The sequence below is a fragment of the Heterodontus francisci genome, chromosome 20 (genome assembly GCF_036365525.1).
Source record: "Heterodontus francisci isolate sHetFra1 chromosome 20, sHetFra1.hap1, whole genome shotgun sequence".
Taxonomy (NCBI): domain Eukaryota; kingdom Metazoa; phylum Chordata; class Chondrichthyes; order Heterodontiformes; family Heterodontidae; genus Heterodontus; species Heterodontus francisci.
In genome coordinates, this window is record NC_090390.1 from 12,164,016 (window position 1) to 12,188,710 (window position 24,695).

Here is a 24,695-nt window from a genome sequence, read left to right on the forward strand (position 1 = left end):
TAGTTATGTGACTAGCTCTTTGTTTGAAACAGCATCACCTGCGAGGATTGTTGATTCTTCAAAGCTGACTAGACACACTCGGTGGGGGGTTGAAGTGCTGGCTCTTACACAGACAATAAAAACCATCTAGATAATTGAATCAGGAAGCACTCCCATTGTCTCTCTGTGCAACTGTCTTTCAGAATGCAAATGTGCAGCCGTGTTTTCAGCCATTCAGTTCTGTGGTCTTTTTAAACAAGTTATGTTCAATGTCAAATAGTGTTCCATATGACCAAATTAATATGTTTCCATTTAGCAGGTGTGGTTTCCGTCACAGCTCCCACATGTCAGAGTTCTCTGAGGCAGAGCGGGGTCATGGACAGAGGATGGAGGAGTCTATCCAGCTCATGTATGCCACAATGGCTCAGGGCTATGACTGCCTCCATAGAGATAGTGGTCAATCCTGTGTAGAGCCACATGCGGCAGCACTCGGAATGCATGCAGGAAATGTGCACTGGCATCCACAGGATGCATGTTACACTGTAGCCTGGAATGGTTAGTGGTGCTGGTGCCACAGAGGTGTTTGAAGTGGATGCCAGTTTTGCCCCAGCTGATGTCCCTCTCCAGCCATCCAGTGCACCCACCAAGGGCAGAGGATGTCACGGAGGAGGAAGAAGAGTGTTGAGGTTAATAAACTTACATCTTTCTTGTTTAAACCTGAGAAAGCCTGTCTGATTGGTTCATTTACAATTACAATTAGAAAGCAGTGAGCAAGGACTCACTGAGGTAAAGCTAAAAGCACTGTTTTAAAACAGGACGCTTTCATCACCCTCGGCCTCCTTGGCTCCTATGATGGTGGGGGCTTCTGTGCAGCAGGGCCAAGTGACAGAGGCTGTCTCTACAATGAAGGCAGTGCAGCAGTCTCTGGAGATGCCCCCACGGGCACCTTCATGACAAGGATGACTGCCATATGCTTTGCAGCTGCAGGCAGAGACCAGCGAGCAGGCTGCATCCACCTCCTCTGAGGCAACAAGGAGAGCACCATGTAGGAGTGGCCAAATGCTTAGGCCACCATGTCATGCGGAGCACTACGTGGGTCACTAGGGTCTCTTCTTACAGTCTCTTTGCACTATTTATCTTTCTTACCACTGCATAAATAATAACACTTCAAGCTGTATGCCTGTGATGTTCTTCATAGCTGGCATGACAAGAAAAGTGGTATGAGGCAGTGAAGGAGATCAAGGGTTCCTACACAGGGAGGGCAAAGACTCTGGGCAGATGTGCATCCTTCATTGGCAGTAAGAGTTTAGATATTCCAGGTAGTGTCTTCAGTGGATGTGTTTGCACAGGCACCTCAGAGACTTGCATCCCATGGCCTTCATCCTGGGTCAGAGGGGCTCAGCTGAAACATGCTTGAATCAAATGATCCCCGACATTCGTGATATCCTGACGAGACCTTCAGCCCCGTGTCATATGCAGCCATTTCCTTGTACAGCCAGGCACCTCGCTGTTCTGCATCCTTCCCCTCTACCTCCACTTTAAACTCATGTTCCTCCTCTTCCTCTGATGAGCTATCTTGTTCTAGGGCCCCACCATCCTCAAGGTCCACACCTCTCCGGAAGGCCATGTTATGGAGAGTGCAGCAGACCACCACAATGAGCGAAACTCTTGCAGTAGCATATTGGAGATTGCCACCCGATGGGTCCGGGCACCTGAATTGCATCCTGAGAAGTCCAATGGCTGTTCTAGTGAGCGGATAGCTTTGATTATATGGCCTCTGTCTCAGGCTCTTGTAGGGCATGAGTCACCATTGCTTCAAGGGATACCCCTTGTCCCTTAGGATCCATCCATGGACTTGGGGGATTAAAGATCTGAAGCAGCCTGGATTACCAGAGGATGAAGGAGTCATGGCAGTGGCCAGGAAAATGAGGACGGTCTTGTGGTCAAAGACCAGCTGAATGTTGAGGGAGTGGAAGCCCTTCCTGCTCATGAATGTCACTGAGTACCTTGATAGCCACTTGGGTGCAACTGATAACGCCCTGCACTGGGGGGAATCAAGCAATGGCAGCAAAACCCACTGCTCACTGTCCCTGTGAGGCTGCGTCTGTTGTGAAATGAATGTATTGCCCACCTCTCGCAAAAAGGACATGTGACCTGTGGGATGCAGTGGTGTGCTGCCATTTGCAAGATGCCACCAAGGTCTGCAGATCCTTGGAAGGAGTTAGAGACAAAGAGCTTTAAGACCACAATGACTTTGATAGCTACAGGTACGGCATGGCAACCAGTACGGCGAGGTATGAGGTCTTCGGCGATGAGGGCACAGATGGCTGTGACCATCTACCTGGAGAGTCACAGTACCTTACGGCACGCGCTGTTGGTCATCTCCAGGTAGCTCCTTCTTCAGCAGTAGATCCTATGCAGAAGGCATAGCCTCCTTGTACTTCCCTCTACCTCCCTGATGCCTAGGGCTCCACCCTTCCTGCAGAGGGTGTTGCTCCTCATGACCAGTGTCTCCAAAATCCAAGAGTCATGCCCCCATTTCCAGCTTCTGCCTTCCTTGTGCTAAGCTTGTTGCCAGTTGTCCTTGGCTACCTCAGACCCTGCTTTTCTGCCCCAATGCCAGGAGGGCGATGACTCCCTGCACTGCTCGAATGCTGACTGCCCACTCTCCCTGCCACCTGCACAGCGCCAAGAGCAACAGTTGCCCAATGACCGAGTCCCCCCTGTGCTGTTAAAACTTTTATGGCTCCGTGCAATTCCCTGGGGTGGCCATGACTGGCTCTTCATACTGTCCCTGACTCCGTTCGCCTGGTCTGCCCCAGACAGCGCGTGTAGTCTGTGTGCCCCTTTGAAACTCTTAACTCCGCTGTCACACCCTGTAACCGCGTGGGTTTCCGCCGGGTGGTCTGGTTTCCTCCCACAGCCAAAGACTTGCAGGTTGATAGGTAAATTGGCCATTATAAATTGCCCCTAGTGTAGGTAGGTGGTAGGAGAATGGTGGGGATGTGGTAGGGCATATGGGATTAATGTAGGATTAGTATAAATGGGTGTTTGTTGGTTGGCACAGACTCGGTGGGCCAAAGGGCCTGTTTCAGTGCTGTATTTCTCTATGACTCTATGGAGGGAACAGTAATGAAATATGAAATGAACTGGAGGAATTATGAAATAAAAGTCATCTGTTGAACTGAAACAAAAGACACATTGGTGCCACAGACAAAATGGAGTAGAGGTCAGGTGAAAAATAAATATATTTGTCTGTTGAGGACGAAACAAATTATCCACATTTGCATTAGCTTTGGGGGAACCACATTGAAATGTAAAACAACCCATTCCATGCAAACAACTCTTAGCTTCAAGAATGGAACTTACAAAGACCTTTGTAGACAGACTGACTCCGCAGCCAAGACAGAAATAGCCAGGGAAGGTCTTTTCCAGCTAGAGCAGCTGTGAGACAGTTCCAGCTAAGCAGGCGCACTGTTGACCACATCTTTACTACTACAGCAGAGAAAATTGCAAGGTGACTTTGGAACTCTCCCACCTGCGAAAGTGAACTCGGGTTTCCACCAATGAATTTGGATTAAGACTTTACCACAAGGAGTGTGCAACACTTCATCCTTTTCAAAACAAAGAACTTACAGGCCTGCACCATTAAAGACATTTCCTCCTGAAAAGTGTCTAAAAGTTCTAAAAACAACAAACTCATTTACCATAATTGAACTCTAATTGCATGTTACCACTCTACTCTATCTTTCCTTGTGTGTGTGTGTGTGTGTGTGTGTGTGTGCGCGTGTGTGTCATTGTGTAAAATAGTTACCTTTCGTTTTTAAACCTACGGGAAAACCTGTCGTTTGCCTATTTATTTGACCCTTAGAACACTCGGGGACTAAAAAACAATTTAAAAAAATAATACCTGCGGTCAGTTGAGAGGTGAAAAGTGGAAGTTACCCACACCACCACCCACCTGTCTGCAACATCCCCCATTAACAAGCTCTTAACAACCTCTTCAAGCAGCTTAATTGCCTTTAATTAGGGATCAGACTGGATTGCTGTCCCTCCCTACCCCCATTCTGGTGAACTTGGCCGGTGGCGGGAATGGCAACAGGATACTGGCATTTTATTTTCAGGCCCCATCTGCCTCCATTCCCACTCCAGTGGGGCCTGAAAAATCAGCCCTTGAAGTATGGCTTTAATGTTCCAGCAGTGGGCTCTACAATGACTCTGATGGAAGAATGGATCTTGTTATAGTGGAGCTCAGCTGGTGTCCTGGGAAAGTCCAGTACCTGTCATCAGCCATCACTTGCTGTTCTGGTTAAAAGAGGGTCAAACATGGTGAAACCCCTTAAAATAAAGATACTGTGGTCACAATACATTATGGCCTGCTTTTGGGAGCCTAACTGGTGCTGTATTCCAGAGTGTGCTTAAAGTTGGAGGCCCGAGGCTTGTCAAAAACTAGACATTGGCTCCCAAAGGAATAACAGACCAGTTGTTGGCACATGTTGTGCCTGCAGTAGTGCCATGGTATTGTATTCACACTCAGCAGCCTGCGGCGGTGTTGTGGGTGAGGGATTCACACTCACTAGTCTGCAGCAGCGTTGTGGGTGAGGGATTCACATTCCTCTCAGCTCCACATCAAAGTTTTAAAAGCAAACGTAGCTGCTTGTTGGTGGCTGCTAACGGATAATTTGCGTGGTGTACTCCAGGTGCTTGCTCCACTCAGCACTGCCCACAGACTCAAAGGAGTCCCAAAACAGGTATTTGAGCCCCTCATGAAAAGATCTGCTTCAGTTCATCTGCTGCTGAAACCCTCATCCATGCCTTTGCTACCTCTAGACTTGACTATTCTAACACATTCTGCCTTCTGTAATATTGAGCTCATCCAAAGGTCTGCTGCCCATGTCTTTACATGTGCTAAGTACCCTTCACCCACCATCCCTGTGCTTATTGACCCATACTGGCTCCCAGGCAAGCAAAGCCTTAATTTCAAAGGGCTCATCATTGTTTTCAAATCCCTCCATGTCTGGCCCCTCCCTATCTCTGTAATCTCCAGCTCCACAACCCTCCGAGACATTAGCACTTTTCTAATTCTGGCCTCTTGAGCATCCAGGATTTCAAATGCACCACTATTGGTGGCTGTGCCTTCAGTTGCCTCGGTCTTAAGCTCTGGAATTCCCTCATAAACCATTTCCGCCTCTTTCCTCTTTTAAGATGCTCCTTAAAAGCTGCCTCTCGACCAAGTTTTTGGCCATCTGCCCTAATATCACCTTAAGAGGTTTGGTGTCATATTTCACTTTATAATGCTCCTGTGAAGTGCCTTAGAATGTTTTACGTTATGGGCACTATGGAAATACAAGTTGTTGTTTATGGCAACTGACGGGGATATTTTCTGATGCTATGACATTGGACATATTTCAGGTGTCCTTGTGGCACAGGACATAGCCCACTGGAAAACAGGTGCAGTGAGGACCAATTTCTCTCTCATTGTGGCAGCTGCAATGGAAGAGAGCACCCCCCACAAAATGCAGTGTATCTGATCAGAAACCAGCTAAATATTGAGCAAGTCATATCCCACTGATGAATGAGCCACATGGGTGCTATCTACCACTCCTTACACTTTGGCGAATCCTGGAACTTGATGAAATTGGAGGGATGTTATGCTGCTGCTGATTATGGGAATTCAGGGCATTGCTGACCTTTACAGCTACTGGTGGAGTGCATTTCTAGCAGTAAATTCTCTTCTTTCTCTCCACCATCATCACTGGGGTTTCCTAAGAACCTATCCCCCTTCTTTCTTATCTATAGGCAGACCCTCAATCACTCAGTCTCTCGTGGGACCAGTTTCACATGTACACTGATAATACCCAGCTCTACCACTTCTCTCAAACTACTCTCAGTCTCTACACTGTCCAACTACTTGTTCCAACATCTAGCCTTGAATGAGTCACAGTTTCCTCCAGCTCAGCATAGAGAAAACTGAAGCCATCATCTTCAGTCACTGAGCACTCTTGTGGCCACTCAGTCAAGGTGAGCCAAACCATTTGCCATCTTGGCATCGTGTCACCCTTGAGCTGAGAGTTAAGTAATATATTCTACTCATCACAGAGATTGTTTACTTTCACCTCTACAACACTGCCCACTTTCACTCCTCCACAGTGAAGATCGATCCGTACACATGTCTTTATTATCTCCTGGCTTGACTACTCTAACAGTTTCCGTGTGGTCTCCCATCCTCCACACTGACTTTGGTCAATCTTCAGCAACATAAGGACTTGTACCAAGTCAGTATTCAATCAGGAATGAAGGCTGCACAAAATTCAATCCACTAAGAACTCAAATGAAAGCATTTCCTTGGTTCCATGAACTCAGTACCGTATATTCATTATAAATACTTATGTTTTGTCACTAGAAGAGCACCCTGGAATAATCTGTGAACACTTAAAGGATATTTTACAGTCATTTGTTGAAACAGCATATTTTGCCGTTACTTCCATGATGGTACCAGTCATACTGTTCAAATACTGGTGAGTCTGAAACACATCTACTCTATAATGTAACACACCTCTAATGCTTTCTTTCATGGGCGGATGCCAGTGGGACTGCAGTGATAACCCAAAGCATCAGCACCTGCTAATTTACTGAGACACTGAGGTGCCAGCCAATGCTGGAGTATAAATCTGGAACCATGGGCATTGTTACCAAATATGACGCACTTTACTCTTGGTGAGAAGACACACTTTGCATACACACTGATATCTATCTGTTAAAGCATTAGCACTCAAAAGTTTATTGTTCAACTGTTACACCGAAAAAAAAACTTACATCCTATTTTTAAAAAACATTTTCATTTCAAAATCACAAAGAATTAAAATCAGAATACCCACAAGTAAACATAATTCAAAAGGGTTTTTTAGTAGTAGTCAGGATCATCATGCTATCTAAAAATAGTGCAAAAACACAGAACATTACTTTTGCTGTCTGGCCAGCATATTAAAAAGCAGAAGAGGAGGCACAAAACACAATTATCTCTCCGAACAGAACAACAGCCAAAGACAGACAATAAGTAGATAGGTCTTTCAAAAAAAAGGTGCCAATTTTATCTGTCAAACTGGATGTGTTTTGAATATGATTTTTATGCACCATATTTTCAAAAATAAACCGATGTACTAAATTACGTTGCAAAAAACTCTGCTTTGAAACATTGGAACAGGATGAGAAAATTCAGCCTGTTGAGCTTTCTCAGGAACACAATTAGACCATGACTGATCTGCATCTTAACTCCATCCATCCGCCTTGGTTCTGTAATCTTAATACCCTTAGCTAACAAAAATCCTCCAAGTGTGATGAAATGCTCCAAGGGTAAATTGCAACCCCGAGTGCAGGATGGGTCACTTTACCAATAACTCAAGATTGAGAGTAACTGAGGCCACAGTCAGATCAGTGATGATCTTATCAAATGGCAGAAGCAGGCTTGGGGGGCCGAATGGCCTGCACTGGCTCCTTATTCGTTCATTCATATGTATGCTTTTGTCAGAATCGATATGGATCTACTGTCCCCATGCCAGTACTCCACTGCATGTAACTAAGAACAGTGCAATGCATCACAAAATGTAGCAAAATCTGGCCTGTTGCAAGACTGTAACATCCACTGAGGTGGACTTGTTGCATCCTGTTCCCACCCGAAAATGCCCCATATTTACACCCACAAAGCCTAATACTTGAAAAGCTGCTTCAAAAGACAAACCAATTCATTCATCAAAGCATATACAATTTACATTGTTTACAAAATACATATGAACATATGGAGCAGGCCATTTGGCGCCTCGATCCTGCTCTGCCATTCAATAAGATCACGGCTGAGCTGATTGTAACCTCAACTCCACATTCCTGCCTATCCCCAATAACCTTTCACCCCCTTGCTTATCAAGAACCTCTCACGACCCTATAAGAGAAAAAAATTCTCCTTATCTCAGTCTTAAATGGGCGACCCCTTATTTTTAAATAGTGACCCCTAGTTCTAGATTCTCCCACAACAGGACAAACATCCTTTCCACATCCACCCTGTCAAGACTCCTCAGGATCTTATATGTTTCAATCAAGTCACCTTTTATTCTTCAAAACTCCAGCAGATATAAGCCTAGCCTGTCCAGCCTTTCCTCGTAAGACAACCTGCCCATCCCAGATATCAGTCTAGCAAACCTTTTCTGAACTGTTTCCAACGCATTTACATCCTTCCTTAAATAAGGAGACCAATATTGTACACAGTACTCCAGATGTGGTCTCACCAATGCCCTGTAAAACTGAAGCATAACCTCTCTACTTTTGTATTCAATTCCCCTCGCAATTAGTGATAACATTCTATTAGCTTTCCTAACTACTTGCTGTACCTGCATACTAACGTTTTGCGATTCATGCACTTGGACACCCAGATCCCTCTGCATCTCAGAGCTCTGCAATCTCTCACTATTTAAATATGCTTTTATATTCTTCATGCCAAAATGGTCAATTTCACATTTTCCCACAATATACTCCATTTGCCAGATTTTTGCCCACTCACTTAACCTATCTATATCCCTTTGTAGCCTCTTTATGTCCTCTTCACAACTTACTTTCCTGCCTATCTTTGTGTCATCAGCAAATTTAGCATCCAAGTCATTTATTTAATTGTAAAAAACCATGTTGACTCTGTCTGATTACCTTGAATTTTTCTAAATGGGCCCTGCTATAATGTCTTTAATAATAGCTTCTAACATTTTCCCTAAGACAGATGTTAAGCTATCTGGCCTGTAGCTTTCTGTCTCCCTCCCTTTTTGAATAAAGGAGTTACATTCGCTATTTTCCAATCTAATGGAACCTTCCCTGAATCTAGGGAATTTAGGAAAATTAATACCAATGCTTCAACTATCTCACTAGTCACTTCTTTTGAGACCCTAGGATGAAGTCCATCAGGACCCGGGGACTTGTCAGCTCTCAGCTCTAACAATTTGCTCAGTACCACTTCCCTGGCGATTGTAATTTTCTTGAGTTCCTCCCTCCCCTAAATTTCCTGATTTACAGCTATTTCTGGGATGTTACTTGTATCCTTTATGGTGAAGACTGATGCAAAATATCTGTTCAATTCATCTGCCATTTCCTTAGTTTCCCTGATTAATTCCCCAGACTCACTTTCTATAGGACCAACGCTCACTTTGTTAACTTTTCTTTTTTAAATATCTATAGAAACTCTTACTATCTCTTTTTATATTTCTAGCCAGCTTTCTCTCGTACTCTAATTTTTCCCTCCTTATTAATCTTTTAGTTGTTCTTTGTTGCTTTTTATATTCTGTCCAATCTTCTGACCTGCCTCCCACCTTTGTGCAATTATATGCTTTTTCTTTAAGTTTGATACTATCATTAACTTTTTTAGTTAAGCACGGATGGTGGGTCCTCCCCTTGGAATTTTTCTTTTTTGTTCGAATGTATCTATTCTGTGTATTCTGAAATACCCTTAAATGTCTGCCACTGCATCTCTATTGACCTATCTCTTAATCTACTTTGCCAGTTCACTTTTGTTAGCTCTGCTTTCATGCCCTCATAAGTGCTGTCATTTAAGTTTAAAATACTAGTCTTAGACACACTCTTCTCTCCCTCAAACTGAATGTAAATTCAATCATATTATGATTGCTGCTGCATAGAGGCACCTTCACTATGAGGTAATTAATTAATCCTAACTCATTGCACAATACCAGGTCTAGTATAGCCTGCTCTCTGGTTGGCTCCAGAATGTGCTGTTCTAAAAAACTATCCTGAAAACATCGAACCATAGAAAAAGTACAGCACAGAAGGAGACCATTTAGCCCATCGTGTCTGCTCTGGCCGAATAAACTATCCACCCAAACTAATACCGCCTTCCAGCACCTGGTCTATAGCCTCGCAGGTTACAGCCCGCAGTTACATGTCCAGATACCTTTTAAAAGAACTGAAAGTCTCTGCCTCCACCGCCATTCCTGGCAGTGAATTCCAGACACCCACTACCCTCTGGGTGAAAAGGTTTCTCATGTCCCCTCTAATCCTTCAACGAATCATCTTAAATCTGTGCCCCCCAGTAACTAACCTCCCCGCCAGGGAAAACATGTCCTTCCTGTCCACTTTATCTAGGCCCCTCATAATTTTGTACACCTCCATCGCCACCCCTCAGCCTCCTCAGTTCCAGGGAAAACACCCCGAGCCTATCCAATCTTTCCTCATAGCTGAAACCTTCAAGTCCAGGCAACATTCTTGTAAATCTCCTCTGTACTCTCTCCACAGCAATTATGTCCTTCCTGTAATATGGTGACCAGAACTGCATGCAGTACTCCAGCTGTGGCCTAACCAACGATTTATACAGTTCCAACATCACATCCCTGCTTTTGTTCGCTATACCTCGGCCAATAAAGGAAAGCAATCCATATGCCTTCTTCACCGCTCCATCCACCTGTCCTGCCACCATAAGGAACCTGTGGACATGCACTCCAAGGTCTCTCACCTCTTCTATCCCTCTCAATAGCCTCCCGTTTATTGTATATTCCCTCGCTTTATTTGCCCTCCCCAAGTGCAATACCTCACACTTGTCTGAATTGAATTTCATTTGCCACTTTTCCGCCCACTCAACCAAAACATTGATATAATTCTGGAGTCCACGGCTTTTCTCTTCACTATTAACAACACGGCTAATTTTTGTATCAGCAGCAAATTTTCCAATCATGCCACCCAAATTTAAGTCTAAATCATTCATATTTAGCACAAACAGCCAGGGACCTAACACTGAGCCCTGTGGAACACCATTGGAAACTACTTTCCATTCACAAAAACATCCGTTGACTACTATCCTTTGTTTCCTGTCACTGAGCCAATTCTGGATCCAACCTGCCACCTTCCCCTGTATCCCATTCTATGAACTCCTCATCTAGGTTACCTTTGCCCATCTGATTTTCCAGTCTAGATGTCGATTAAAATCCCGATGATTATTGCCTTATCTTTCTGACAAGCACCCATCATTTCTTCCTTTACGCTCTGTCCTACTGTGTCGTTACTGTTAGGGGGCCTGTACACCACTCCCACAAGAGACTTCTTGCCTTTATCATTTCTCATCTCGACTCAAACTGCTTCTACATCCTAGTTTCCTGAACTTAGGTCACTCCTCTCTATTGAGCTAATACCATCATTAATTAACAGAGCCACCCCTCCACCTTTGCCCAGCTTCCTGTCCTTCCTCAATGTCATGTACCCTTCAATATTCAGGTCCCAATCTATGTGATTCTGCAGCCATGTCACTGTAATGGTTATCAGATTGTACTTATTTATTTCTATTTGAGCTATCAGTTTATCTGTTTTGTTTTGAATACTACGTGCAGCCTATAATTTGGTCCTTTTATTATTTTTGTAACCTCTAGCCTTGACTGCTGATTTATTCTTAGATTTGTACTCACTATCCCTTCCTGTCATGGTCTGTTTTTCCTTTTCCCATCGTAATACCTTTCTCTCTTGCCTTTTCTCTACTCTTTGATTTACTACATCTTCCCAAATTTGATCCACATCTATCCAAATTTGATGCCTTGCCCCCACTATTTAGTTTAAAACCCTCTCTATTTGAACGGCTTCTTGTACCATGGTCAATCTGCTCATTCACACCACAGCCCTTGCTCTTGTCCATACAAGCATCAAGAACCTCGAACTTGTTGCTCAATTCCAAAGGCTGATGAGGCTCCTCCACTCCCACCTTCTTGATCCCCTTACCTGCCTGACTCGCAGTCACATCCTCCCATCCCTGATGACTGACCAAAACAGATGATCCTAACCTAAGGGGTGTGACTGCCTTCTGGAACAAAGAGTCCAGGTAACTTTCCCCCTCATTGATGCACTGCAGTGTTTACAGCTCAGCCTCCAGATCAATGACTCTGAGCCGAAGCTCCTCAAGCCACAAACACTTACTACAGACACGATTGCCATGGCATCCTGGAGCTCCCACGTACTGCAGCTCCCACGTACCTGTCCTGCCATCTTTATTGTGTTAATTTAATTAAATGTATTTTTTAATGAATTTATAGTTCTCCTCCTTACCAAACACCCATCTTCATACTCTGTGCCCTCCAGCAGTACTCAGCGCAGACAAGCAGCACCGAGAGTCCCCTGAATTTATACTCTCAGAAAACAATGATGTGTCAGCTTTCCTAGAGCTCAGAAACCAGTTTAAGCTAGCTACAGCTACTCAGAGAGTTTGTATAGCTCTGATTAAAACTGTAAGAAAGTTAACTTGCCTCTTAACTTAGAGTAATTTCAGTTAATTGCTAAATGTAAGCAAAACAAAAAAAGAGATTAACCCTTAAAATCCCCTCACTTACCAAACTCTACCCAATCACCATAACTTAACATAACAAATGAAAAGTTTACATTCATATAGCACCTTTCAACAACCTTAGCACACCCCAAAGCACTTTACAGCTAATGAAGTGTAGTCACCACTGTAATGTAGTAAATGCAGCAGCCGATTTGTGCACAAGCACAATGTCATAATGATGAACATAATGTTTTAGTGATGTTGGTTGAGTGATAAACATTAACTAGGCATCAACTGCATCAGCCTCATCAACCACCTCGGTTCCCTCCTCAAAAAACTCAATCAAGGATGAGGATTTTTAAAATCAAGGTGTTGCCAGACCAGGAGCCAATGTAGGTCGGTGAGCACAAGGATGATAGGTGAATGGGATTCGGTGTGACTTATAATATGGGCAGCAGAGTTTTGGATCATCTCAAGTTTATGCAGTGTGGAAGGTGGGAGGCTAGCCAGGAGAGCACCAAATAGTCAAGTGTAGAGGTAACAAAGGCATGGAAGAGGGTTTCAGCAGCTGAAGATCTGAGGGCAGGAGCAAAGCTGGGTAATTTTATGCAGATGGATGTAGGTGGTCTTGGTGATGGAGCAGTTATGTGACTGGAAGCTATCTTAAGGTCAAATAGGACATCAAAGTTGCCAAGAGTTTGGCTCAGCTTCAGTTACCAGGGAGAGGGATGGAATGCGTGACTAGGGAACAGAGTTTGTGTCATAGACCAAAGACGTTGACTTTAGCTTTTTCAATATTTAGTTGGAGGGAATTTTTGCTCATCCATGGCTGGATGTTGGACAAGCATGACAAATGAGATACAGGGAAGAGGTCAAGAGAGGTAGAGCTGGCAGTCATCGTGTCCCCGGTGGCGCTGCTGAGCGAAAGAGCGGCCGGCAGCGGTCCTGATCCCGGGGAAGGGCCGCTGGTGACCTCTCAACTGCCTGAGTGGCACATAATACCGGTGGCCGAGACCCCCGTTGCCTCCATAAAATTTCCCCCTGGAGTGGGCCATATACACAGTGACATACTGATTTTATTATGCAAGTCAAGAATGCGTATAAAGTGCAGGTTCCAGGTGACCTAAGCCTCTCTGATGAAGCAGAGCTGTAACTGTAATTGTCACAATACTGCTCGCACTGTGAAAGCTATGAGACTACAGCAGTGTTACTAAACCCAGGTACCATCCTGCTTGAGGGCCACAGAGTAAATGCTCCAACCTCCTGCTCTGTGCAGTGCTGAATGATTGTTCTGATCATTCCTGAGAGGCTGTATTGTCTCATAAATAGGGACATCAAGTGCAGACATCCTAGATGCCCTGTATCTCCTGGCAGGCAGGTGTGTGAAGGCCTGAGAGCAGGGCATCACAGATCCCAGGTCGTCTTCAGCAAACTGCTATGCAGTTCAAGTGGAGTGAGCAATAAATGAGAACGTCTTTCTCTTTTGTCTCTCTATGGAACCTCCTATTTTCTATTTCTCCACTCTCGGTCCAGTTCTTGGACAACACTGTTACGCTCTATGGGCACCTATTTTTGTGATGTAACAGAGATTGAATTTGGCCCCAGTAAGAAGTATGAAAGAAGTGCCACAAAAGTTTTGGTGAGACCGTGACTGTGAGCCTGGCTTTAAAAATAGAGGATGTTGCACTACATCCCACTGGCAGAGTGCAAAATGAATTCTGTCAGCACAGTCATCACACTGTACGAGCAGCTTATCTCACTACTCTGCATTTAAAACACACAAGATTTGTCATTGCTTGATACGCTGATCAAACTGCACCATAATAAATACATTGAACTACTAGCTAGTGCTTTATAATAAAAACTTTTTAATCAAATAAGATATAGTTAAAATGTTAATTGCTATACTAACTTGAAATGCCTATAAGTCAACCCTTTATTATGCATCTTTTGCAGGAAACAAGCTAGTGCAGTGAACAAGTGAGGCAATTGTGTGTTAACATTAGTGAGAAGTATTCCATAGAACACCAAATAATGCTGTTGCAGAAACTGCTTCAATCAACACTCCCCCTATACCAGTGCTTTGGGCACAGGGTTCCTCAAGCGTATAAAAGCAGAAAATGCTGGAAATACTCAGCAGGTCAGACATAATCTGTGGAGAGAGAAACTGAGTTAACGGGATGGATTTTCCTGGCCATGTAGAGGCTGGGTGGGGTGGTGGGGAAGGGGACTGCTGCACTGGGATTACGACCACATTAAGGCCCCAATTAAGGGTGATTTTGTGGTCTCGCTGGCATTTTCCTGCCAGCGAAGTGGCCCACTGTCACGTGTGGAGGCCGCCCGCTCACTGGAGATGGCCTCCATGTGGCAGACTGGGAGAACTTTGGAGCTGGAAGCTTCATGGCCCAATGATGGGGCTGCAGGCATGAAAGGCTGCAGTTGCAGCTAAGCCTGATCCAAAAGATGGGTTTCCCCTCCATCCCTATGTACCTATTGGACTAGATCTTGTTTATTTACTCATTGCTGTGCAGGCCAGCGAGGCGTCCTCCTGGTTCTTGACCTGCCCCAGCAGTTCCCACGTTTCCCAGTAGAGCTGCTGAGGCTCCAGAGCTGCCTGCCTGCTGCCTTTAATTAGGAGGCTGCCTCTGGGAAGATTACGCCGTTGGGCATGCTGCCAGCAAGTATGGGCTCGGGACCCCAATTTGGTCCCGAAGTCTGCAGGAAAATTCAGCCCAAGGTTTGAGGTTGATGATCTTTCATCAGAATTGGGAAAAGCTAAAAATGTAATGGGTTTTAAGCATGTGAAGGGGCGGGGGGTGGGGGAGGGTGGGAAAAGAACAAAAGGAAAGGGCTATGATAGGGTGGAAGACAGGAGAGATTAAAAGAGCTTGTGGTGCAAAGCCAAAGGGAGTGGTAAAGTAAACAAGTAAAGATACAAAAGAGTATCTAGAGGAGATGTGAATGGCAGAATGATGAACAGCTGCTGCCTGAAAGCCAAAAGAGAAAAACCAGAGTAAAACCAAAAACTGCGAAGAAAAAGGAGGTTCAGAGGTTCTGGTCTGAAATTGTTGAACTCAATGTTGAGTCTGGAAAGCTGTGGAGTGCCTAATCGAAAGATGAGGTGCTGTCCCTAGAGCTTATGTTGAGCTTCAATAGAACATCAAGGAGAACAAGGGTAGAGAAGTCAGCGTGAGAATAAGGTGGAGAATTAAATGATAAGCAACCGGAAGCTCGAGTTACGCCTACGGATTGAATAGAGGTTTTCCGCAAAGCAGTCACCCAATCTGCGATTGGTCCCCCCAGTGCAGAGCAGACTGCATGGTGAGCAGTGAATATAGCAGACTAAATTGAAGGACGATGACAAAAATCACTTTCACCTGGAAGGAATGTTTGGGACCTTGGATGTTGAGGAGAGAAGAGGTGAAAGGGCAGGTGTTGCAAGCCCTGCGCTTGCATGGAGAGTTGCCATGGTACGTGGGGTTGTTGGAGATGTTTAATGAGTGGACCAGAGTGTCGGGGAGGGAACGGTCCCTTCGAAATGCTGGAAGGGGAAGGGAAGATGTGTTTGGTGATGGTGTCATGTTCAAGGTGGTGTAAGTGGTGCAGGAGGCTCTGTTGAGTTTGGAGGCTGGGGGGGTGTGGAAGGTGAGAACAAGGAGAACAATATCAGAGTTTTGGGACAGAGGGGAAGGACTGAGAGCAGAAGTGTGGGAAATGGGACAGACACAGTCGAGGGCTCCGTTAACAATGGTGGGAGCAGGGAATCCTTGGTTGAAGAAAAAGGAAGACATATCAGGAGCACTGGTATGGAAGGTTGCACCGTCCAAACAGATGCGACAGAGACGGAGAAACTGGGATACTGGAATGCAGTCCTTACAGAAAGCGAGATAGGGAAGTTGAGGAATGGGAGGGAAGAATTGGAAATGGACCATGTGAAGGTGAGAGAAAGGTGGAAATTGGAATAAAAGTTGATGAAATTTTCCAGTTCGGGGCGATGGACAAGGGGAGAAAAAAAAAAGAGTTGAGATAGAAAGAAATCAATTTAGTGGGGCAGGAACAGGATGAAGGAACAGTGAAGACTCCTGGCCAAAGAAGTGGGTGCGAAGGCGACAGAAGAGCTCATCATCCTAAAGTGTGCGATTAGCCAAATCATACATTATAAACTAAGTAACATAAGTTAATCAGCACGAAAATGTTGGGCTTGCATTAACCTCTAAAAATGAACAGAAAATTAGCTATTCTTGAGAGTGTGAAACATTATTCAAGCAAAACCTTATGTAAGCATCTTCAATCTGTGGTATATAAACATGCCAAGATTTCAGAAATTTACAAACCTTTGAAATGAAATTTAAAAAATCCCTGTGTGCCAGGAATCTCAGAAGGTGAACTAAACAATACAAAGATTCAGTTAAAAAAAAAACACATGATTTTGTTACATCAAAATGAATCTTGCAAAAAAAAAAGTGAAAACGTAAAATTACACCAAACGTCTGATGGATTTGCCCAGATGCAGCTGGTTTGTTGGCTCTTGCTTTTACCTGGTGTGATTTCGTGAACATGCAGGGAGCTTCCTGCCAGCTGTATCTATTGGAAAATCGCCCACTCATTTTAATAGAAGCAAACTCACTGAGATTTCTCAATGTGTACCTCCCAGCAGGCAAAACCCCTTCAGTACATATCTAGTTTGCAAAATTGCTTCTGTAGTCTTATCCTTTTAACAATTAGATACATACTGCAGTTACATTGAAGAAAAAAACATTTTAAAAATCAGCAGGTTGTCAGTCAGTAGTAGTACAGTATTATATTATTACAGCCTAAAATCCTGAAAGATCACCTGATAGAACACAGATTGGTGTGGGATGAATTACATGGCCCATAGTTTGTGCAGGAGGCAGTGGAATTTTTTTTATATATTCATTTGTGGATGTGGCCGTCGCTGACTAGGCCAGCATTTATTGCCCATCTCTAATTGCCCTTGAACTGAGTGGCTTGCTAGGCCATTTCAGAGGGCATTTCAGAGTCAACCACATTGCTGGAGTCACATGTAGGCCAGATCAGGTATGAACGGCAGATTTCCTTCCCTAAAGGACATTAGTGAACCAGATGGGTTTTTACAACAACCAACGATGGTTTCATGGTCACCATTAGACTAGCTTTTAATTCTAGAATTCAAATTGCACAAACTGCCATGGTGGGATTTGAACCCATGTCCCCACAGCATTAGCCTGGGGTCTGGATTACCAGTCAAGTGACATTACCACTACGCCACTGCCTATTCAGCTACTTGTGGGGATACAAGTCCAAAACCAAGGAGAGGCCACATCCGCAATTCATCCCTGACCACAATGTACAAACGGTACTTCTTCCTGAATCTTGCCTGTTTGTCTGGTGTTCAGTGTCACAATGTGATGGAGTGCAGGTATGAAGCAGCCACTGCTACTAGGGAATGGCTGTACTATTTCTAAGTAGCAGTAACAAAATGGAAAGGCAGCAAACATCAGGTTATAGTCTGACAGGGAAACATATTTGCTGTTATACCAAAATGTGCTGTTCACAGGAAATCACTTTCAAAAAGTGCAGTTGGATATAGTGCATCATATACATAATTGGAAGTGTTACAAGGCAGTAAGAAATCCAGGGGAAGAGTACAGAAAATGTTGGTTATACACCCCAGGTCTTTCAGAATCTGAAACCCAAAAGCTGGATTTACAATTTGGATACAAACACTGTTATCTCTGATCTCCACCCAAAACTGTACCCTGTCTTCCCTCTGTTCAAATACTAAGAAACCTGTTGTGTAGCTCCAAAATTTTGTTTTTCTTCTTATCCCTGAACTATGCGATAGTTTTGGATTGTGTTCTAAACTTGCTGCTGGGTCATTCTCATGCTTTTATCATCAGAACTCCTGGATTGTGTTACAGCCTTGTAGTGCTTTCCCAGACATCTGTAACTCTATATTACCCCACACAACAAATCTCATACAACATCATCGAGAGCAGGTAAACACCAGCAACATCCTGTCCCCGACGTGCTTACATCTTCATCGCGATGTCTGTAAGACTGTTCACTCATCAGGCCAATATCCACTGCATCATACTCATAGATGATATCCTCTAGCCGGGTGGTATACAGCCAAGTTATTATAACCCCAAAAAACTGAAAGAGAGTTAAAGGACAAATGAACAGTGAGTGAAAAGAAATAAGAGTGTTCAAAATTGCACCATAAAGCTGAAGGACTAGACAGTATTTTATATTGCTTTCTATAGTCTTCCACAGAAAATATTATCCTGAAATAAACACAGGAAGCCTTGTTTAAGGAGATCTTGGAAAATATAACAATAACAACGTCCTTTCATATAGTGCCTTTAATGCCTTGAGGTTACAAGGGGATCGGGCTGAGAGATCCACACATTCCTGACGGAACCAGTCCAATTTTCTGTCCACTCCTATAAGTAACAACTTGTATTTATATAGCATCTTTAATACCGAAAAACATTACAAGGAACGCCAGGGGAGCAGTCAGGCAAAAATTGACACTGAGCTACAGGGGCATTGGAATAGATGACTAAAAACTTAGTCAAAGAAGTAGGTTTTAAGGAGTGTCTAAAAGGAAGGGAGGTCGAGAGTCAGCGAGGTTTCAGGAAGTGGATTTTACTAGAGCAAGATCTGACTTCAGAGGCTAGGGCGAGGAAAACCTTGGGGGAGGTTTGGTTGGCGGGCTCAGGAAGGGAGAGAAGAGGCGGAGACAGCTGAATAGAGGGTCTCAATCCTAGTGACAAACTAGTCCATGAGCTCCTTGTACTTGTTGTTGGAGATGAGGATGGAGGGGGCAGGGGTTTAAAGGAGATGGTCTGTAGAAGTCGGGAGCTTTCTTTGTATTTCCGGAAGATCTGGAGTAGGTATGAGACTAGTCATATTCAAATCTGTGTCCCGCTGGAGTTAGGGGAGCAAAGATGGTGGTGTACCAAGATTGGGAGAGTTGAAGGCTTTTCCTGAGGACAAGAGCACTAAAGGTGGAGGTGAGGCTGGGATTAAGCTGATCAGTAGTTGCACAGGTATCGTGGTGAATGGAGGGTCAACGATTAGACAGCTGAGAGTTTGAAAGTGCTATCGTAAGTGACTTGTGGGGGAGGGTATTTTACAAGAGGCCGACAAAGAAGGAAGCGGGATTGGAAGGGGGAAAGGGAATGTGAGTAATGATGAATACGAAGAAGTGATCAGAGACTGCCTTGTCTGTGACTGAGGCAGTATGTATAGTAAGGCCACGTGAGATGGCGATGTGGAGGGGGCGACTGTGAAAATGGGTAGAAATGTTCAGAATATGCCAGAAATACATGGCAGATTGTCTGCCTCTGAAATAGAAAAGATGGATCAGGTGGAGAGTCTTTGGCGCAACTAGTTCCATCAGTTATATTAAGCTATCTTTTGTCCATTAGTTGCCGGTAGAATCTACGTACTTTCAGCTGTCTGTTTTTACTTAAGCTCTCTGGTTTATTTCTTGAAGATTAAACTTTTTCAGATATTTAATTTATGGACATATCTCTCAGGTCCTGAAATAATGCACCTAATGGAATTCCAGATTTTGTGCAAGAATCATAATAAAGAATAGGATTTTAAAATATTATCTGCTCTTAATGGAAACAAATACCATATATGAACATTTTCTAAGGAAACTTTGAAAGTGAAAATGACATATATTGTGATCTCTCCCAACTAAAGTCAAAAACACAGTAAAATAGTGTCCAGGACAACACCAGTAAAGCACATCATTTGGCCATTTACCTCACTGCTGTCTGTGGGATTTTGCTGTGCATACAAGGGCTACCATGTTTGCTTACATTCCAACAGGAACAGCACTTCAAAGGTAATTCAATTGGTGAAGCATTTGGGACATACTGAGGGCGTGAAACACACAAAATACATGGAAGTTCTTTATTTCTTTAACAGATACAACTAAAGAGAAAGCTGTCCAGTGGTGAAGGACTTAGCTTTACTTCTTTTACTCCGCTCAGAAATCAAGAACAACCAGGAAATCAAAATTAATCATACAAATAGAATCTGGTTTTGGAAGGACTGTGCCATTTTTCGAGTTTGGAGGAAAGTTCTGAATAAAGTTCTAATTTAAGCAGAACCATTAGGTAACACAGGGATAAATTTTCCAGTCTGGGCACTGAGATTGTGGAACCACTGCACCTCAAGCTTTACACATGTATAAGTTGGACAATACTGACTGCAGGTTAAAAAAAATGACCAAACGTTACCAGCATGCTTCACAAGGCCAAAAGACCTTTTCAAAGTGGATACAGCACGATGCTTTTCACAGAAAAGTAAGACCATAGGCAGAAGTGAACTGCTGAGCCTTAATTTAATATTCAAAATGAGTATCCAGGGTGGTAGATCTAGTGCCAACATCTCTTAAAGGACTGCAGACTGGATTGTTACTTACGTTAGGTGGCCAAGTGGAAATTGTTGGCAACCTTTCCAAAGGCTGCATAGATAGAAGCATGGCTGGTTAAAATACAGGGGATTGTTTAAACACACATTGAGTCAAACAAAAGGTCTGTGGTAAACCCTGGAGTGGCTGTATTTGCAGGCCCACTGTGGGTAAATACCGGAGTGGCTGTATGTGCAGGCCCACTGCCGGTAAATAATGAAATGGATGCAATTGCAGCCCCACTGCGGGTAAATAATGAAATGGATGTATTTGCTGACCCTTTGTGGGCAAATAATTTCAGAGTCACAGCAATGTAGTTAACTCTGATCTGCCCTCTGAAATGGTCCAGCAACTGACTCAGTCACATCAAACTGCTACAAAAAAATAAAAATGGACAAACTATCCAGTACCAACCTAGGCAACAGATTCAGACATCCAGCCATGTAAAGTCTTCCTCAATAACAACTGGGCACTTGTGCCAAAATTGGGAGAACTGTCCCACAGATTAATCAAGTGACAGCCTGACATAGTCACAGAATCAATGTCCTCCATCACCATTGGTGGGACAGGACAGATCCACCACAAGTGACAGTACAGTGGTACATAGTCATGAGGGACTCAACATTTACGCCGGACCCCATTAATTCTCCTGGCATCAGGTAAAACATGGGCAAGGAAACCTCTTGCTGATTACCACCTATTGCCATCCCTCAGCCGGTGAATCAGTGCTGCTCCTTGTGGAATATCATTTGCAAGAAGCACTGAGGGTAGCAAGGACACAGAATGTACTATGGGTGGGGAACTTCAATGTCCATCACCAAGTGTGGCTTGGTAGCACACATCTAACCGAGCTGGCTGAGTCCTGAAGGACATATCTACCAGACTAGGCCTGCGGTAGGTGATAAGAGAACAAACATAAGGGAAAACGTGCTTGACCTCATCCTCACCAATCTACCTGTTGCAGATACATCTGCCCATCACGGTATTTGTAGAAGTGACCACCAAACAGTCCTTGTGGAGACGAAGTCCAACTGAGAACACCCTCCTCCATCCTATTGTGTGGCACTACCACTGCACTAAATGGAATAGATTCAGAACAGTTCTAGCAGTTCAAAATCAATGAGGCACTGTGGGCCACAAGCAGGAACAGGCACCAACATTCTGCATCACAAAATTATTGAACTCAGCCACAGACTTGGGAGCAATTGATCTATATATAAACTCAGGAATAGGAAGGGTGCGGTAACAATGTTGGGGCTGTACTACAGGCCTCCCAACAGCGAGCGTGAGATAGAGGTACAAATATGTAAACAGATTATGGAAAGATGTAGGAGCAACAGGCTGGTGGTGATAGGAGATTTTAATTTTCCCAACATTGACTGGGATTCACTTAGTGTTAGAGGTCTAGATGGAGCAGAATTTGTAAGGAGCATCCAGGAGGGTTTCTAGAGCAGTATGTAAATAGTCCAACTCGGGAAGGGGCCATACTGGACCTGGTGTTGGGGAATGAGCCCGGCCAGGTGTTTGAAGTTTCAGTAGGGGACTACTTTAGGAATAGTGATCACAATTCCGTAAGCTTTAAAATACTCATGGACAAAGATGAGAGTGGTCCTAAAGGAAGAGTGCTAAATTGGGGGAAGGCCAACGAGACCAAAATTCGGCAGGAGCTGGGGAATGAAGATTTGGAGCAGCTGTTTGAAGGTAAATCCACATGTGATATGTGGGAGGCTTTTAAAGAGAGGTTGACTAGCGTGCAGGAGAGACATGTTCCTGTGAAAATGAGGGATAGAAATGGCAAGATTAGGGAACCATGGATGACAGGTGAAATTGTGAGACTAGCTAAGAGGAAAAAGGAAGCATACATAAGGTCTAGGTGGCTGATGAAAGACGAAGCTTTGAAAGAATATCGGGAATGTAGGACCAATCTGAAATGAGGAATTAAGAGGGCTAAAAGGGGTCATGAAATATCTTTAGCAAACAGGGTTAAAGAAAATCCCAAAGCCTTTTATTCATATATAAGGAGAAAGAGGGTAACTAGAGAAAGGATTGGCCCACTAAAGGACAAAGGAGGAATGTTATGCTTGGAGTCAGAGAAAATGGGTGAGATTCTAAACGAGTACTTTGCATCGGTATTCACCGAGGAGAGGGACATGACGGATGTTGAGGTTAGGAACAGATGTTTGATTACTCTAGGTCAAGTCGGCATAAGGAGGGAGGAAGTGTTGGGTATTCTAAAGGGCATTAAGGTGGACAAGTCCCCAGGTCCGGATGGGATCTATCCCAGGTTACTGAGGGAAGCGAGAGAGGAAATAGCTGGGGCCTTAACAGATATCTTTGCAGCATCCTTAAACACGGGTGAGGTCCCGGAGGACTGGAGAATTGCTAATGTTGTCCCCTTGTTTAAGAAGGGTAGCAGGGATAATCCAGGTAATTATAGACCGGTGAGCCTGACGTCAGTGGTGGGGAAGCTGCTGGAGAAGATACTGAGGGATAGGATCTATTCCCATTTGGAAGAAAATGGGCTCATCAGTGATGGGCAACATGGTTTTGTGCAGGGAAGGTCATGTCTTACCAACTTAATAGAATTCTTTGAGGAAGTGACAAAGTTGATTGACGAGGGAAGGGCTGTCGATGTCATATACATGGACGTCAGTAAGGCGTTTGATAAGGTTCCCCATGGCAGGCTGATGGAGAAAGTGAAGGCGCATGGGGTCCAAGGTGTACTAGCTAGATGGATAAAGAACTGGCTGGGCAACAGGAGACAGAGAGTAGCAGTAGAAGGGAGTTTCTCAAAATGGAGACATGTGACCAGTGGTGTTCCACAGGGATCCGTGCTGGGACCACTGTTGTTTGTGATATACATTAATGATTTGGAGGAAAGTATAGGTGGACTGATTAGCAAGTTTGCAGACGACACTAAGATTGGTGGAGTAGCAGATAGTGAAGGGGACTGTCAGAGAATACAGCAGAATATAGATAGATTGGGGAGTTGGGCAGAGAAATGGCAGATGGAGTTCAATCAGGGCAAATGCGAGGTGATGCATTTTGGAAGATCCAATTCAAGAGTGAACTATACAGTAAATGGAAAAGTCCTGGGGAAAATTGATGTACAGAGAGATTTGGGTGTTCAGGTCCATTGTTCCCTGAAGGTGGCAACGCAGGTCAATAGAGTGGTCAAGAAGGCATACGGCATGCTTTCCTTCATCGGACGGGGTATTGAGTACAAGAGTTGGCAGGTCATGTTACAGTTGTATCGGACTTTGGTTCGGCCACATTTGGAATACTGCATGCAGTTCTGGTCGCCACATTACCAAAAGGATGTGGATGCTTTGGAGAGGGTGCAGAGGAGGTTCACCAGGATGTTGCCTGGTATGGAGGGCGCTAGCTATGAAGAGAGGTTGAGTAGATTAGGATTATTTTCATTAGAAAGACGGAGGTTAAGGGGGGACCTGATTGAGGTGTACAAAATCATGAGAGGTATAGACAGGGTGGATAGCAAGAGGCTTTTTCCCAGAGTGGGGGATTCAATTACTGGAGGACACAAGTTCAAAGTGAAAGGGGAAAAGTTTAGGGGGGATATGCGTGGAACGTTCTTTACGCAGAGGGTGGTGGGTGCCTGGAACGCGTTGCCAGCGGAGGTGGTAGATGCGGGCACGATGGCGTCTTTTAAGATGTATCTAGACAGATACATGAATGGGCAGGAAGAAAAGAGATACAGACCCTTAGAAAATAGGCGACATGTTTAGATAGAGGATCTGGATCGGCGCAGGCTTGGAGGGCCGAAGGGCCTGTTCCTGTGCTGTAATTTTCTTTGTTCTTTGTTTGTTCTTTGTACAGCCAACCGAATGCCATCAAAACACACTCCGATTTAAAACGCATTTCTCTCTATTTAGTGAAATTCCTGGTATTGATTTTGCTTGCACAAGTAGTCAATGTCTGCCTGCACATTTGATGTTGCGATGCGGAGAATCCGGATAGATATCCATCTGTCAG

General features: G+C 44.2%; 1 protein-coding gene across 1 annotated transcript in view; it reads right to left on the reverse strand.

The window, feature by feature from the left end:
• Positions 1 to 6,762: 6,762 nt before the first annotated feature.
• The window catches only part of tspan15 (tetraspanin 15), a 258,614-nt gene continuing 240,681 nt past the window's right edge, over positions 6,763 to 24,695 (reverse strand). Inside the window, exon 8 of the mRNA XM_068052393.1 lies at positions 6,763 to 18,424. Coding sequence (XP_067908494.1) covers positions 18,245 to 18,424 — 180 coding nt within the window. The 3' untranslated portion in view covers positions 6,763 to 18,244. The remainder of the gene's footprint in view (positions 18,425 to 24,695) is intronic.